This window comes from Alligator sinensis, unplaced genomic scaffold (assembly GCF_000455745.1).
Source record: "Alligator sinensis unplaced genomic scaffold, ASM45574v1 scaffold203_1, whole genome shotgun sequence".
Taxonomy (NCBI): domain Eukaryota; kingdom Metazoa; phylum Chordata; order Crocodylia; family Alligatoridae; genus Alligator; species Alligator sinensis.
The window spans coordinates 1,941,387-1,955,572 of record NW_005841949.1 but is presented as its reverse complement, the minus strand read 5'-3'; the positions used below and the strand labels follow the sequence as shown (position 1 = coordinate 1,955,572).

The following is a 14,186-nucleotide window of genomic DNA, read 5'->3' as shown; positions in this document are numbered from 1 at the left end:
AAAAAAAAAAAAAAAAAAGCCCCACCTCTGCTCCAGCAGCCTAGGGGCTTCTGGGGGCTTGTGGTAGAACCTCACTGCCCCACGCTGCATGGGGAGCTCTGTCATGTGCCTCCCAACCTCTGCCCGCCCCAGCTCCTGGCCCTTTAAAAAAAAAAAAAAAAGCCCCACCTCTGCTCCAGCAGCCTAGGGGCTTCTGGGGGCTTGTGGTAGAACCCCCCATGCAGCACGGGGCAGTAGGGGGCAGTAGGGATGGCTCCCCACCGGGCAGGAGCTCGTGAGTTGGGGCTTTTTTTCTTTTTTTTCACAGCCACCCCCATGCAGCACAGGGCAGACATGGGGGTGGCTGAGAAAGCGGATGGGGGTTTGGGGGCTCAGGGCAGAGCCCCCCATGCAGCATGGGGCAGCCGGGGGAAGCAGAGATTGCCCCCCTCACTGGCAGCAGCCGGTGAGTGGGGACTTTTATTTTAAAGAACCAGGAGCTGGGAGAGCGGGCGGGACAGCCATTGAGAGCGGGCAGGGGACGAGGCCAATTCGGAGATTCAGCCGGTTTGGCTGCGGCCGAATCTCCAAAACAAATTCAGCCGAATCAATTCGGGACAGTGATTCGAATCACCAAATTGAATCACTGTCCCCTGAATCGACTGAATTCAAAGCGAATACTAGCCGCTTCGCACAGACCTATTGATTAGGAAGGAGAAACATGGCAGATGTCCACTCTTGTCATTCAGGAGGCCCTGACCAAGTGGTGACTAAGGTGGCAACCTTCAAAAGCACATGAATGATATAGAAACAGAAGTCTTTTTGACTTCCAGTGGCACTGCTGCTCCTTAGTCAAGAAGCCACTTTTGAAAATGACACTGTAAATTATTACCAGCCTTGGGAGTGCGTATCTCAAAAGAAATACAGAAAAAAGGTTCACTCTTTGCAGTCCAATATACCATCTCTGTGTACTTTTCTCTTTATCAAGAGGATCATGAGTACATCACAGGAGGACACAAACTTTGTTGGTCTTGACCATGTTTACTATCAGGATGAGTTAATACATTAATTGATTTATTTACAAACTGAAACAAAAGCTAGAAATTGTTATTCGTGTATTGTCCCAGTGTATAAAATAATTCACTTGGAAGAGGCAGCTGAATCTTTTGCTCTGTTCTAGGTGAAGATATCCACATAAGTATGTATGGAGCTGCCACAGATGTCAACATCAGGCTGAACAAGAACTCCTTGACAATTGAGAAGGCATATATTACCCTGGCAAACCAGAGATCGGTGGTCATACATAATCGAAGTGATATCATAGCACACTTCCAGTGGAAGGTTTTTGCAACTCAGGAAGAGGAGGATCAACAAAAACAAAGGTTAATTTGAAAGATAGATAGATTCCAACATGGTATTTTCTTATAGGTCAACTCCATGTATGATTAAAGCTTTACAGCCTTTGCACAGATACGATCAAATTGTATTTTACTCTCACCGTCCTGGCTGGAGATGCATCACTGGGATCTAAGGCAGTGGGTCACAACATTTTTCATACCAGCTCTACCCCCAGTACAACTTTAAAAGTATGGTTCGAAGAGAAGCATAGTTGTGATGCCCTGACACCTGTGGGTCATGACCCCAAGCAAGGACATCCATGCTCTTAAATGTTTAATTAACCTACACTGTTTTTTCAGTATGTGAATAGTGTGAAAATATTGTAATCATGATAATAGCACATTTTACAGTTTTCTGGAGGAAAAAATCAGTTACATCAAGAAACTATTGCTTTAATAAGAAAACTAGTGTAACCATTGGTATTACAAGACAATAGAGTGACTTAATCCTGTGCTCAGTGGCCACATGCCCAACTGCTACAGTGGCTTCTGTGAAATGATAAAGTAGTAAAGCCCAAATGAGACTGATTCTGAGACTGCTCGAACTTGTACAGAGGTTCACCTCTGACACTGGCCAGCCTCAGAATTAACAAAGAGCATTTTTTTTTATTCATTATGCTGCTGAATAGAATGTCTTATAACCTATGGAGGAGTGAGTGGTTAAGGTGAAAACACTTTAAAAAAAGACAATTTCTAGGTGTTGTTTAATAGTGAAGAGGAGCTGAGATTGACTGAGGAGAGGTCAACTCCACCTCAGGGTTTGCCAGAGCAGCATAGGATCCCCTACCAATGTAATGCTTTGTTTACACTTATGGATCAGTCACAGGACTATCTTCAAACCCATAATCACTAGCCATCTACAGAAAGAACCCATAGGCTTCACCAGTCTGACCTTTGACCATTTGCTGAGTATCCAAGGTTTGAGGTTTAACTTGCTGCCACCCATCCCTCCCTTAAGGGGGTTTGGAACTCACTCAGACACTGCAGGGTGCAAATATAGCAGGTTGTCCAGCAGCAAATCTCTGCTTCTGCCTTCTGATCCTTCTGCACCCCAACTTTGTCTCTTCTGCACATTGTTAAAGCCAGTCACAGGAAGACAAATAAGTAGTGTGCAGACTGATTCCTAGAAGGGCTCTGCTTGAAGAACAAGAAGCAGAATGCAGTTGACTGCAAGGTAAGATTTTAATGGGGTAGGAAACTCATGTGGCTTGGACTAGTTAAGGGTAATCCTCAGGCTCAGTCCTAAATGACAGTGAGGATGCACCGTATGATGCAACAGGGGTATTCATAAAAGCAGAGATGGAGAAGTTATATGGGCCCTGGCTGCAACCTCCACAAATAGCATCCATCTGTTTGTTTTTGAAATAGTGCATAGTTTTTGGCTATTACTAGTTTCAGCTTTGTCCTTGATATCCATCATGACTTATGATAGGAAGAATTCCTTTCTGTCCCTATTGGCTTTTTCAAAGACTATACCCATTCCCTGTGGATGTGATCTTTCTGTTGGAATAAATAGGTTTGTCTCATCGTGACTGGATGGCAGTAATTCCCTCTGTACACAGCAAGAAAATCTGCTCAAGATCAGTCCAGACCATCAGCCTGTATAAAATGTGAGACGCCGAGAGGTTCCCCATTACTTCCTGGGGCACTTTCAAATTTATTAAAGCCCTTGGTGATCTCCACCTAAACTATCTTGAAACAGCCTCTTAATGCATGACTAAGCAAGGCATCTGTGGACATTTGAGATGCAGGAATTAGTTGCAACTGGGGTGAAAAAGTCAGGAGCCAGAAGTTAGGCATTCTTGCCTGTGGAGATTGGAACATGCCTTCCTTTGTGTGTGCCTTTTCAAGAATGTGGAAGTAGTTAGACCACTGACAGTTCAGGTTGTTAGGGTCAATCTTTCTGCTGCCCTACCTCCTGACAGCTTGGAACCTGAATCTCCTGCTTCCTGGGCAAGTGACCTAACCACTAGACTACTGGGCTACAGCATAGGCTTTACTCCATTGCTGCTGGCAGGTATGCATGCAGGGTGATTCTGTTTCACTGAAAAGTGAAATAGGATCCCAAACTGCGTGTAAGGTCATTTAGGTGTATACAGTGAAATAGGACTCTGCCCTAAATTTACTGCATGGAAGTGGTGTATAAACACCATCAGTTGGTGGTTTAATATGTTGAGATGTCTGTCCATTTCCACCAAAAATGTTAGGAAGTACAAAGCAAAAATTGATATAATATCTCTACCAGTGGAGCATCTTTTTTCCCTGCTCTAGCCATTCCTCCTCTCCCAGCCATTCTTGCTTTGCAGTCTGCTCACACTCCACATGAAGATTAATGTAAGGGTTTGGTATGAAATGCCACCTTCTTGAATATTCTTCTTTTATAACTGAAAATTTATATTGGCCAAAGAGCCACGAGGCCTAGCAAGTGGAAGAATGTAGTTCAGCCTTCAAAAATGACCTGGGATGTTTATGCTGCTGTCATCCCCTGCTGAAGGCATTGGGGATTCATTCTTCATTCTGGTGTCACTGTAAACAAAGGGACTTTTCAAAGTCATTGTGGTGTGGCTTGTACATTGGCCTTCTCGTAACTGGGCACTTTCAGGAACTGTAGTATTCATATATGCCAATAGCATTCCTTAGCCCATATCAAATAATTTAGGAGTAGAGACTTCCCAACCAATGGGAGTGGAGGGAAACAATTTTGGCTGAAATTAGCAGGGCGAGGGTCAGGGAAAGATACTGGGATTTGCTGGGTTTTGTCCTTGTGAACTCCAACAGTGGCCCCCTCTCATCCTTCCTGAGAGAACACCCACATAGAATATACAGGCACCTTTGTGAGTAGTTTTAGTGATCTGAGGCATCTTGATCACTTAAAATGAAATGTTTTAAAGAAGTGCAGAGAGACAGTTGAGGTAGAGTGTGTGTGGTCCTCTCAGAGCTACACACACAGTGATGTAGCTGGGTGGAGCAATTAGGGCAGCAGCCTTGGGCACCATCTTTGTGGAGGGGTGGTGGGAAAGGTGTGCAGAAATAACTGCCACCTTGGTGGCAGCTGGCCATGCTGGTGCCACGGGCACCATGGCAGCTATCACTGCCCTGTGCATTACGTCTGCCTCAAGCACAGCGGTGCCTTGCTATACCTCTGCATACATTTCTACTGTGTGAGATTTTTCTTCCCTTGTTTAGGGCCAAGAGGGTTTGCATATAAGTGTTTAGGAGGATGACTCTAATTATATATGAAGAGGGGGCTGGGACAGTATCCAGTCCTGCTGCTCTCATGTGCTTGCTTCATGTATTTACTTGGCTTCTTTGGCTAGCTGCACAAAAGTGCAGATAGAGACAGAGAGAGACTGCAGAGACAAATGACCAGGAATAATTTATCTGGACCAAGGTGAATGTGAGGGGACAGTACCGCATAGGGGAGTACAGACCAAAGCCCTCATTTTGGATAAAATGAAAAGCCAGGAAACAGTTCCTTCAGTCTACTGGTGCCTGTACACAAATGCAAAGGCTGCTCAAATGTGCTGTAATTACAGCACATCGAAGCAGACTTGATTAATTGAGTCAGTCTTTCTGCTGCCCTGTCTCCTGACAGCTTTATTTCCTGCTTCCTGGGCAAATGACCTAACCACTAGGCTATCAAGTCTGCTGGAGTGTGGTAATTACCATGCTCCAGCAGCCCCCTGCGTCCCATGTATCAGCATCCACATACTTAAAAATGGGGGGGGGGGTGTTTATACTAAAGCTCATCGAATGAGCTTTAGTTCAAGTGCCCCCGCCACCATTTTTAAGGGTGGGGACACTGATGCATGAGATGCTGCAGCACTTTAATTAGACTGGCTCTTGGAGCTGCTCTTATTAAAGCACCCCCCCACCCCTCCCAACCTCCGAAGCACATGTAAAAGTGCCCAGGATAGCTGTCATTCCACATCCATTTTCATGTCACACGTGAACACTTGCTCTTAGCAACTTGGGAGGGGAATTGGGAATCTACGTTTACAAATTAGAGGATTTGGGGATTGGTTCTCTAGTTTTTCAGGCTCAGAAGGAAGCAAGTGTCCAAAGGCCACACTTTTAACCCACACATGATCAGGAAAAACTGCCTTAGACTGGAGCTAGTTTTAAGGGTTTCTGAGCAAATAAAGTTCAACATAATTGGGTCACCAATGCCTTGAAGGGCATAACTAGTTTTCTATTGCTCTCTGTTTTTAATTACAGTGTATATGACTACTGTACAAACCCAGTGTTCAAAAGAAAAATCTAGTGACCTTCCACTGGAATTCTCTCCCTGCTTTCTTCTGCTCTTCTTCATATTTCTGCATCTCCAGCCTCTAAAAGCCCCTAAAAAGTCTCTGATAGTAATAGTGGGCTTGCCCTTTAGCCAAATCCAGGCAGATTTATGTATTTGATCTTATGCCAACTTCCATTTTAAGATTTCAGTCTAATTTTTTTCATTTCTTCCATCCCTAATGGATGATCACAAGTGTGGGGCAAACATCTGTGGCATCACCCACTAATGCCCACACTAATGCACACCCTATTTTTGCTGTGATCTAACATACTGAAAATTGAATGTGGTATCCCACAAAGATTAAACTCTTTATCCACACCCTATTAGTTGATGGCCTGAATTGCTATCTATAAACTGCCCTCGTTCATTCACAAAACACATGATCTGTGGGATACTGCTCTGTGGTTTCTACGGTGCAGTGGTGGCCAAGCATGTACCAAGAACAGCCAACTGAAAACTCAGAATCAGGAATTCAACAGGTATGGGTCCGGGACTAGTTCAAGGAAATTTGGGTCTCCTTGTGAAACCATTTCACTAGGCTCATCTGTCTGCAAGTACGAAGAGCCAGTCCATTCCACTAATGACCATATGGCCTTGACTCTGTCAAGTCAGCTCAGTCCCATGTGGAAGAAGCAGTATTTGTGAAGGAGTCTGAAGATTAGCAAATAGAATAACAGAATCGAAAGGTGGGAAGGGACATACAAAATCATATAATCCAGCCCCCTTCAAAAATGCAGGGTGCACTTTCCCTAAACTATCCCAGACACATGCCTAACCAATGCCCTGTTGGAAATGTCCCGTGAAATTTTCCTAGGTAGTTTCTTCCATTGTCTTGCTGCTTTTACAGTTAGGCAGGTTTTTTCCTTGAGATTAAATCTCTTTAGCTATAGTTTAAACTCAACGCCTTGTTTTCTGCCCTCTGAGAAGGGAAAACAGTTGTTCTTCCTCTTCTTTATGGCCGCCTTTCAGATATCTGGAAACTTCTATAATTTGTCCCCCTCTCTTAATCTCTTTCTCCGGACCAAACATACCTCTCAACCTTTCTTCACCTGGCTTTAATTTCCCCCTTCTCCTCCACTCCCAAATCTTGCCACTCATTCGTGGCTCTTGTCTAGATTCTCTGCATCCTTCTAAATGCAGATTTCAGAAAAGGACACTGTGGCAGAAATGCCACCGTCTGTGTCCCTCTCCAGAGATCTGTCTCTGCTAGCCTGAGAGGTTGGTGTTGAATCCCTCAGGGCGGGGATCTCCCTCCCTTGTCTACATGACAAAAGCCTGGTGCCTTGGAGGCGGATGCTCTGGTCACCTGGGGGGGGAAGCCCCGCTCACCAGCCCAGGTAGCCAGTGATGCTTTTTCAGATTGGTTGGCTAATGGCCAGCACTGGCAGCTTCGATTGGACCAGGCGGCTGAGGTCAGAGAGGTTATTTAAAGGCCCGGTCCAGGAAGAAGGGCAGCCATTAGCCATGTGGTCACCCAGGTGAATCTGAAACAGGCTTCCTCGTCATAACCGCATGTTCAAAGAGTGATCTGCCTCCAGAGGAAACTCCAACCACCTCTGGATGCTGTGTGTGAGTAAGCTACTCGAGATCCGACTAGATATTTAGCTTACAGTAACTCAGATGCGTGTTTAAACGGCTACCTCAGCCATTCTAGTTTGCTCTATGGGATTCCTCTGATATTCCTCTGATATTTCCATGATATTGCTCTACCTTTTACCCTGTTTCCACCCTACCCCCTGTAATCAATAAAGTTCTCCTTTGTGACCGGTGTGGGAGACTTATTGAGGGGTGGGTCTAAATTATGCCTAGGAGGCCCCTTAGGTCTGTGGACTAAGGGAGGCTTCCCTAATAGGCCCCTGACTTGGGGAAGTGCCCCAAGCGCTGGTATTGGGTCTAGTACCCATTGGACGATCAGGCCTGCGTTCTCCAAGGTGCGCAGGGCCAGAATTGAGTCCAGAGCCTTGGAGGGTGGCAGTGGGAACCCCAGGCTAGCGGGTGTGCTCCAGGGAAGGGGTGGGCCAGACATAAGGCACCCCAGGGAGGGCACTCGGAGTCTGGAAGGTGGTCAGGCGCAGTGAGGTGGGAGGCTCAACGCAGGAGCGCCCCCTACTGGCCCGCCACAGACACGATACTCCAGTTGAGGCCTAACCAAATACTGAGTAGAGAGGTACTATCACTTCTTGTGTTTGGCATACTATCCTTCTTTGAATATAGCCCCAAAATGCATTTTTTTTGTGTGACGGCATCATATTGCTGACTCACACTGAGATCCTGATCCACCACAATCTCCCAATCCTTCTCAGCAATACTACTGCCTAGCCAGCTATCCCTCATTCTATAGTTGTGCATTTGGTGTTTCTTTTCTAGGTACAACACCTTATATTTGTCGCTATTGAATTTCATTTTGTTGTCTGTAGTTCAGTGCTCCAATTTATCAAGATCTTCTTAAATTCTAATTCTGTCCTCCAAAGAGTCTGCATCCTCTCCCAGTGTTGTTTATCACACCAACCATGATCAGTGAGCTGTCTGTTCCTTCATCCAAACCATTAATAAAAATGTTAAACAGTGCTGGACCCAGAACAGACCCCTGTGAAACTTCACTTGAGACCTCTTGCCTTTTCCGACATTGATCAATGTATAGTTACTCTTTGCTTGCAGCTATTCAACCAATTATGTATTCATCTAGCAGTAATTCTGTCTGGGCCACATTTCTCCAGTTTACTTGTGAGAATGTCACATGGGATTGTGTCAAAAGCTTTACTAGAGTCCAGCAGGTATATTACGTCCACTGCATTTCTCTCTTCCACCAAACTAGTTACCCTGTCAAAGAAGGAAATCAAGTTGGTTGGTATGATTTGTTCTTAACAAATTCATTTTGGCTGTTATGATCCCCTTTCCTCATCCCAATCTTTACAAATTGACTCTTCTATAATTTGCTCCAGGAGCTTATGAAGTTTTGAAGTCAGGCTGACTGATAATTTCCTGGGTCCTCCTTTTTCTCTTTTTTAAAAACAGGTACTATTTTAGACCTTCAGTCATTTGGGATCTTGCCAGTCATCCATGACTTTGCAAATATTATTGACAATGGCTCTGAGATTTCTTCATCTAGCTTCTTTAGGATCCAGGGAAGAATTTTATCAGACGTGGCTGACTTAGTCGCTCAAATTTGTCAAAAGCTCTCTACTTCACTTTCTATTTATCTTGATCTACAGCCCTTCCCTTCTTTGTTTATATTAATTTTGGAAGTTGTCTGGACACAGTTTACTTTTTTTGTGAAAATTGCAGCAAAGTAGTCATTGAGTAGCTGTACCTTTTTTACAGTTCTATGAATAGCTTCACCATATCATTGAGCAGTTGACCCACAATTAACCTCATCTTTCTTTTCTGCCTGTAGAATCCTTTCCAGTTGTCTTTAACAGTCCTTGTCAATTGTACCCACTTTTACCTTTACTTTCCTAATTTTTATCCTTAGATATTCTTGCTGTTCCTTGTTATATGGCCTTAATGACTCAACCTTTCTTCCATTGTCCGTTTTCTTTATCTCTTGATTTTGGAGGTTAGGAGCCCAAAGGAGGTATGGGGAAATCACTGTGACTGGTGCTCCTGAGATGTTTTTGAAAATCCACCCACAGTCTTATTCAAATAGCACCCTCTCTGATGATCATAACAGATACTGACCCTCTCAGGGCACATGTCCCAACAAGCGTGCACGTGCAGTTTGCGGCACCGCAACCTGCATCCAGCACACATGCACCCATTCACCGTGCTGCTAATTAGCAGCACAGCAGTTTTTCTTGACACTGGAAGATCCTGATGTAAAAAAAACCTGCTAATAAAAGCCACATGCCGCAGCAGCATGCACTGCCAGAAATGAAGCCTGGCTGGCCAGAGCCATGCTTGGACTGCTGGCCAGGCACGTGCTGGACCACGTGTGCAGGAGCATGCTTGGGGACAAATATGTGCCACTGCTATTTGTCCCATGAAAAATGTGTACCCCTGCACGTGCGCGATCATTGGGACATGCCCTCAGTGACCATTGTCATAGTCTGAGCACAGTACAATGAAGAAGGACAGTCTCGTTTGGATGCCACATGCAGCACTTCCTATCACTCTGTGAGAAGCAACAGCTGATTGAGGGGTAGGTGGATTTTGAACAGTGCCATCAGATATGACAAAGGCTGCAGAACATAGCATGGCATTTTTTTACTGTAATTCCTATGGCATGGGCCCATCAACTTTCCCTTTCCTATTCATGGCTCTTGACTTTCAAAAATGCTGTATCCTTCAGTATGCTGAAATACAGAGGAAGGGTGAAGAGGGAGAAGTACCTCTTCCACCAAGCATGCACAGAGCAAAATACCCTGCCTTACAAAATGAAACAGCAATTTCATTCCTAATTCATTAGAAAACCCATTGATTCAGTTATGCCCTCAGCCATGTGGTAGGTTGCTTCCTGCAACACTGAACTGTGAGTGTCACTGCCCCAGCACATTGGTGATGTTCTTTGGAAGAAAATATTGCTTATTAAATTATCTGCTTCCTTTGTCTCTCCCTTTGGCTTTAGGCTCTGTTACAGACAGCAGACCCAGGAAGACAATGAGACTGATCGATTTCTAAAGGAATGCAGTGCAGATCCTACGCTCCGAGAACGCCTTTCCATTCTCTCCGACAGTTTTCAGAACCACAGAAGGATGGTGCAAGGAGATTCTATGCTCTTCTCTGATAACATCTTTACTATTGAGCCAGTGGTGAGTGCAGACTAAGTATCTTACCCTGTACACTCTGCGTCATAAGGTCACACAATAGACAAATGCATATTGTTCAGTCACTAAGAGAGTCAGCTTTGCAATGTCTCCAGCTAGAAATGAAGAGCAAAATGCAACGTTATTGCTGAGTGGAGATTCCTAACAAGCAATAAAAATGTGTTTTCATCAAAACCACTCCGTTACACCCACAATCTGATTTTTACCAGTTTGTGTTCTCCAGCAGACAGTGGAGTGGTCCAGCCTGGGAGACAGTAGAATCAGATTCTGTTCTTGCTCTGCTGTTAAATAGTCATATAACCTTGGGCAAGTTACTTACATTCCCTGGCTCCATTACTTCATCTATAAAATAGGGAAAATGATACTTATTCTTTTTTTCTTTTGTTTTCTTGGTTAAGTCCTTTGAAGTCTATGACTGAAAAAGCTGTATATAGGAGCTAAGTAGTACTTGACCATTCAGTGCTAATATATTTAACTGTCCTTTCATAAGCAGGTGTTAGTATATGGTAGCTATTTATTACATGCGCCTGTATGAGAAACACTAGCAGCTTGCATTGTTCAGAGAGGGCACGTCTTGAGTATGTGGTATTTCAAGATTAATAACTTGTTATTGTGGCCACTGCTGATCACACAGTCAGTCCAAGGCCAAGAGGTCTTTTGGGGATACAGGGCCAAATTCAGGCCAGGGGTAATCATAGAGGTATGTCCCCATACAGTTCTATCTGTATAGCTTTGACTTACGCCAGGTCTGAATTTGCCCTCCAGGATCATTCCTAAGTCCTTCCATAAGCATGACGCATTGGAATACATTTGGTATTTTTAATATATGTACCTTTAAAAGCAAGTTTTGCATGTCTTTGTAAACCTAATCTAGCTATGTGAACAAAAAACCAGGCATGCAGATTAACTGAAGCTGTAATTCTCTATATTTACACTGTCTGATATAATGTCTTCTCACTTTGCTGGGTAATGAAAAACCCTTTTCATTTTCTTTTGAGTAAATCCTGGAATAAATCCAATATCTTTTTTTTATTAAAATATATGGAACTCATTTTTTCTTACAGAAGGCGTCAGGTTTTTAGTTCCTTTGTATGTCTGGAGTAAAGCCCCTCCTGAAAACAGATTTTCACTGCTATAAGTAAGAGCTGACTGTTAAATCAGAGGTTGTAGTAAAGTATATTACACATAGTGGAGTGGTCCCACAGCCAAATGGGCAGAATCTAGAATGGGGGGTGGCCCAACCCCCGGCCCTAGCAACAAGGGAACTATGAAAAAGTATCTACTGTACAATCTCAAAGGCAACTTAAAGGCTTTGGCTCAGACCCTCAGTGGGAGTTAAGCCCCTCAACTGGGGTTATGTACCTGAATAGCTTTAAGGATTTGGGCCTTGAAGTCTCTCAGAGTCAATGAAGCTTATTTTTCCAAGTGATTAAACCACTTCTAGAAATGTAGCTTGAGTTCCTAAGTCACATAGGTTCTTTTAAAAGTACTATCTGGCATTGTGATACAGTACATATAGACAGTTAATGAATGTAAACTAACTGGCCAGCAGCAGTGACCTCAGCTAGACTACGCTGCTCTTAACTGGCTGCCTAAGACATTACTTAACTCAGAATTAATGTATCTGTGTCCACTTGGTTCTAGGGTTGGCCAATTACTCATCACTGCTAATTAGTAGGGCTGTGCGAAGCTTTGGGTGATGATTCGATTTAGAGGAGATTCGGCCCAATTCAGTGGCCAAATCTCCGAATCCGAATTGAATCAGGGGACCAATTGATAGGTCCAAATTGATTGAAAGCTCAAAGATTCAGAGAGTTTTGATTCGGGCAGTCCCCGGCTCCCAAATGGGAAGTACTAGGGGTGGGGGAGGGGACTATGGGGGGCCTCTGCCAGGCTCCATGACCACCCTGCTCCCCCAGCCCTCCCCCATCCCCTCCCAGCCCCCCACGGGTGCCCCGCCCAGGCCAGCTCCGGCCCTTTAAGAAAAAAAAACAAGAAAAGCTCTGGGACTCGCCTGTCAGGGCTTCGGGGGCTCATGCAGAGCCCCCCAGGGATCTCCCTGTGAGGACAGGAGCGGAGAGTCCTGGGGCTTTTTCAGGGTTTTTTTCTTAAAGGGCTGGAGCTAGCCCGGGTGGGACACCCGTGGGGGGGCTGGGAGAATGAGGGAGGGGTCAGGGGGCTCATGCAGAGCCTCCCATGCAGCGTGGGGCAGTGGGGGGGGTAGCAGGGATCGTCCCCCCCCCCAGCAGCACCCGCTGAGTTGGGGTTTTTTTATAAGCAGGTGCCAGGAGCTGGGGCAGCCATTGCCGGGCTGGGAGATGGGCCTGGCCTGGCCGATTCTGAGATTTGGCAGCAGCCGAATCTCCAAATCAGATTCAGCTGAATCGAATCGGGATAGTGATTCAAACCACCAAATCGAATCACTGCCCCCCAAATTGATCAAATCCAAAGCGAATACTAGCCGCTTTGCACAGGCCTCCTAATTAGCTCACCTAAAGGGCCATGTAAATACAGCTACATTGCTTAAGGCCTTTTTGAGGGTACTGCTGCCAAGCATGTTAAGTTTACTGGGTAGACATTACTTAAATCTCCTGTTCATAGTTCATGGAATATGTAATAATTTATTTCATCTCATACAAATTAGTACTTCTATTTTTAATTCCATTCTTATTCTGACTTAATTTTTCCATTCCAATATCACTATATTTCCCATCTAGTATCAAATCTTTGGCAATCTCACCCATTCGCTCTATTTTTCTGAATCTGTCATCTATATTCCCATCTCTGCATCTCTCTCCCCTTCTGTTCTGGTAACTATTGATTTAGGCTAGGCATTGGGACCCTGATTGAACACAGCAGTTTTTTGAAGGGTGATATGGCTTTGGATGTAAAAGCCTCTGATCAAGCTAAGTGTATGGAGCACTGGCTGAGGTGAGTAACACTTCTGCTCTTGTCTGCAGGTGCCACTGCTATCACAGACTATTGTAGATGTCAGCCAATGTAGGGTTAACTTATCTGACAAAATAAAATAGGAAAATGGCAAATAATTTCTGAATCAACATGTGACTATAAACCTCTGAAACATGTGACTATAAACATTTTCAGCAGCTTTCCATGCCCATGGGAAACAAACTGCTGTGCAACTCTGACTTTCTGAGTGCATCTCGAATTTGGTTTAATTTATTTTTGCAAATAGACATGATCTGTCAGCAGAAACAGCAGTGGTGGAAGCCCAGGTGGCTACCAAAGGACAAAGATCTCGCTGTACTGCAATTTTTTTTTTGAAGCATAGTGTGCCATTTGCTGTGAGACGCATTGCAACCGTGTGGGAGCTGACTCCTTGGAAATGGAAACCAGAAAAGAGAAGGAGCTTGGGGATTTGCTACCATTGCACTGTCCTTGACAAGTCATCACTGTCCTCTTATTGCCTTCTACTGATTCCTCAGCCTCCTAAGTTCATGCTGGATAATGCCTCCATTATTGTAGTATGGTATGGCAGGGGAAAGGCAAGTGTTACACATTTACTTCTCCCTGCTATTGTATATTACACTTACTAGTGTTACAGAGGCTCTCCAAACTGTGATTTGTTTAGCTATGCTCATTAAAAATGAGGCCACTGTTGACCAAATCTGTCTTTGCCAGGAGGAGTTCTCTCTTTTGGGAAGGGTTGCATCCATATAGCAACCCTTTTGTGTTGTCATGACACCACTTCCCTCAGCATTGCACTCCATGCAGCAGGTGGGCAGCTTGCATCCA

At 44.6% G+C, this 14,186-nt stretch overlaps 1 protein-coding gene across 1 annotated transcript in view; it reads left to right on the top strand.

The window, feature by feature from the left end:
• HYDIN (HYDIN, axonemal central pair apparatus protein) overlaps positions 1–14,186 on the top strand; it is a 438,260-nt gene that overhangs the window by 130,407 nt on the left and 293,667 nt on the right. The window contains 2 exon segments of the mRNA XM_025199799.1: positions 1,160–1,361; positions 10,232–10,415. Coding sequence (XP_025055584.1) covers positions 1,160–1,361; positions 10,232–10,415 — 386 coding nt within the window.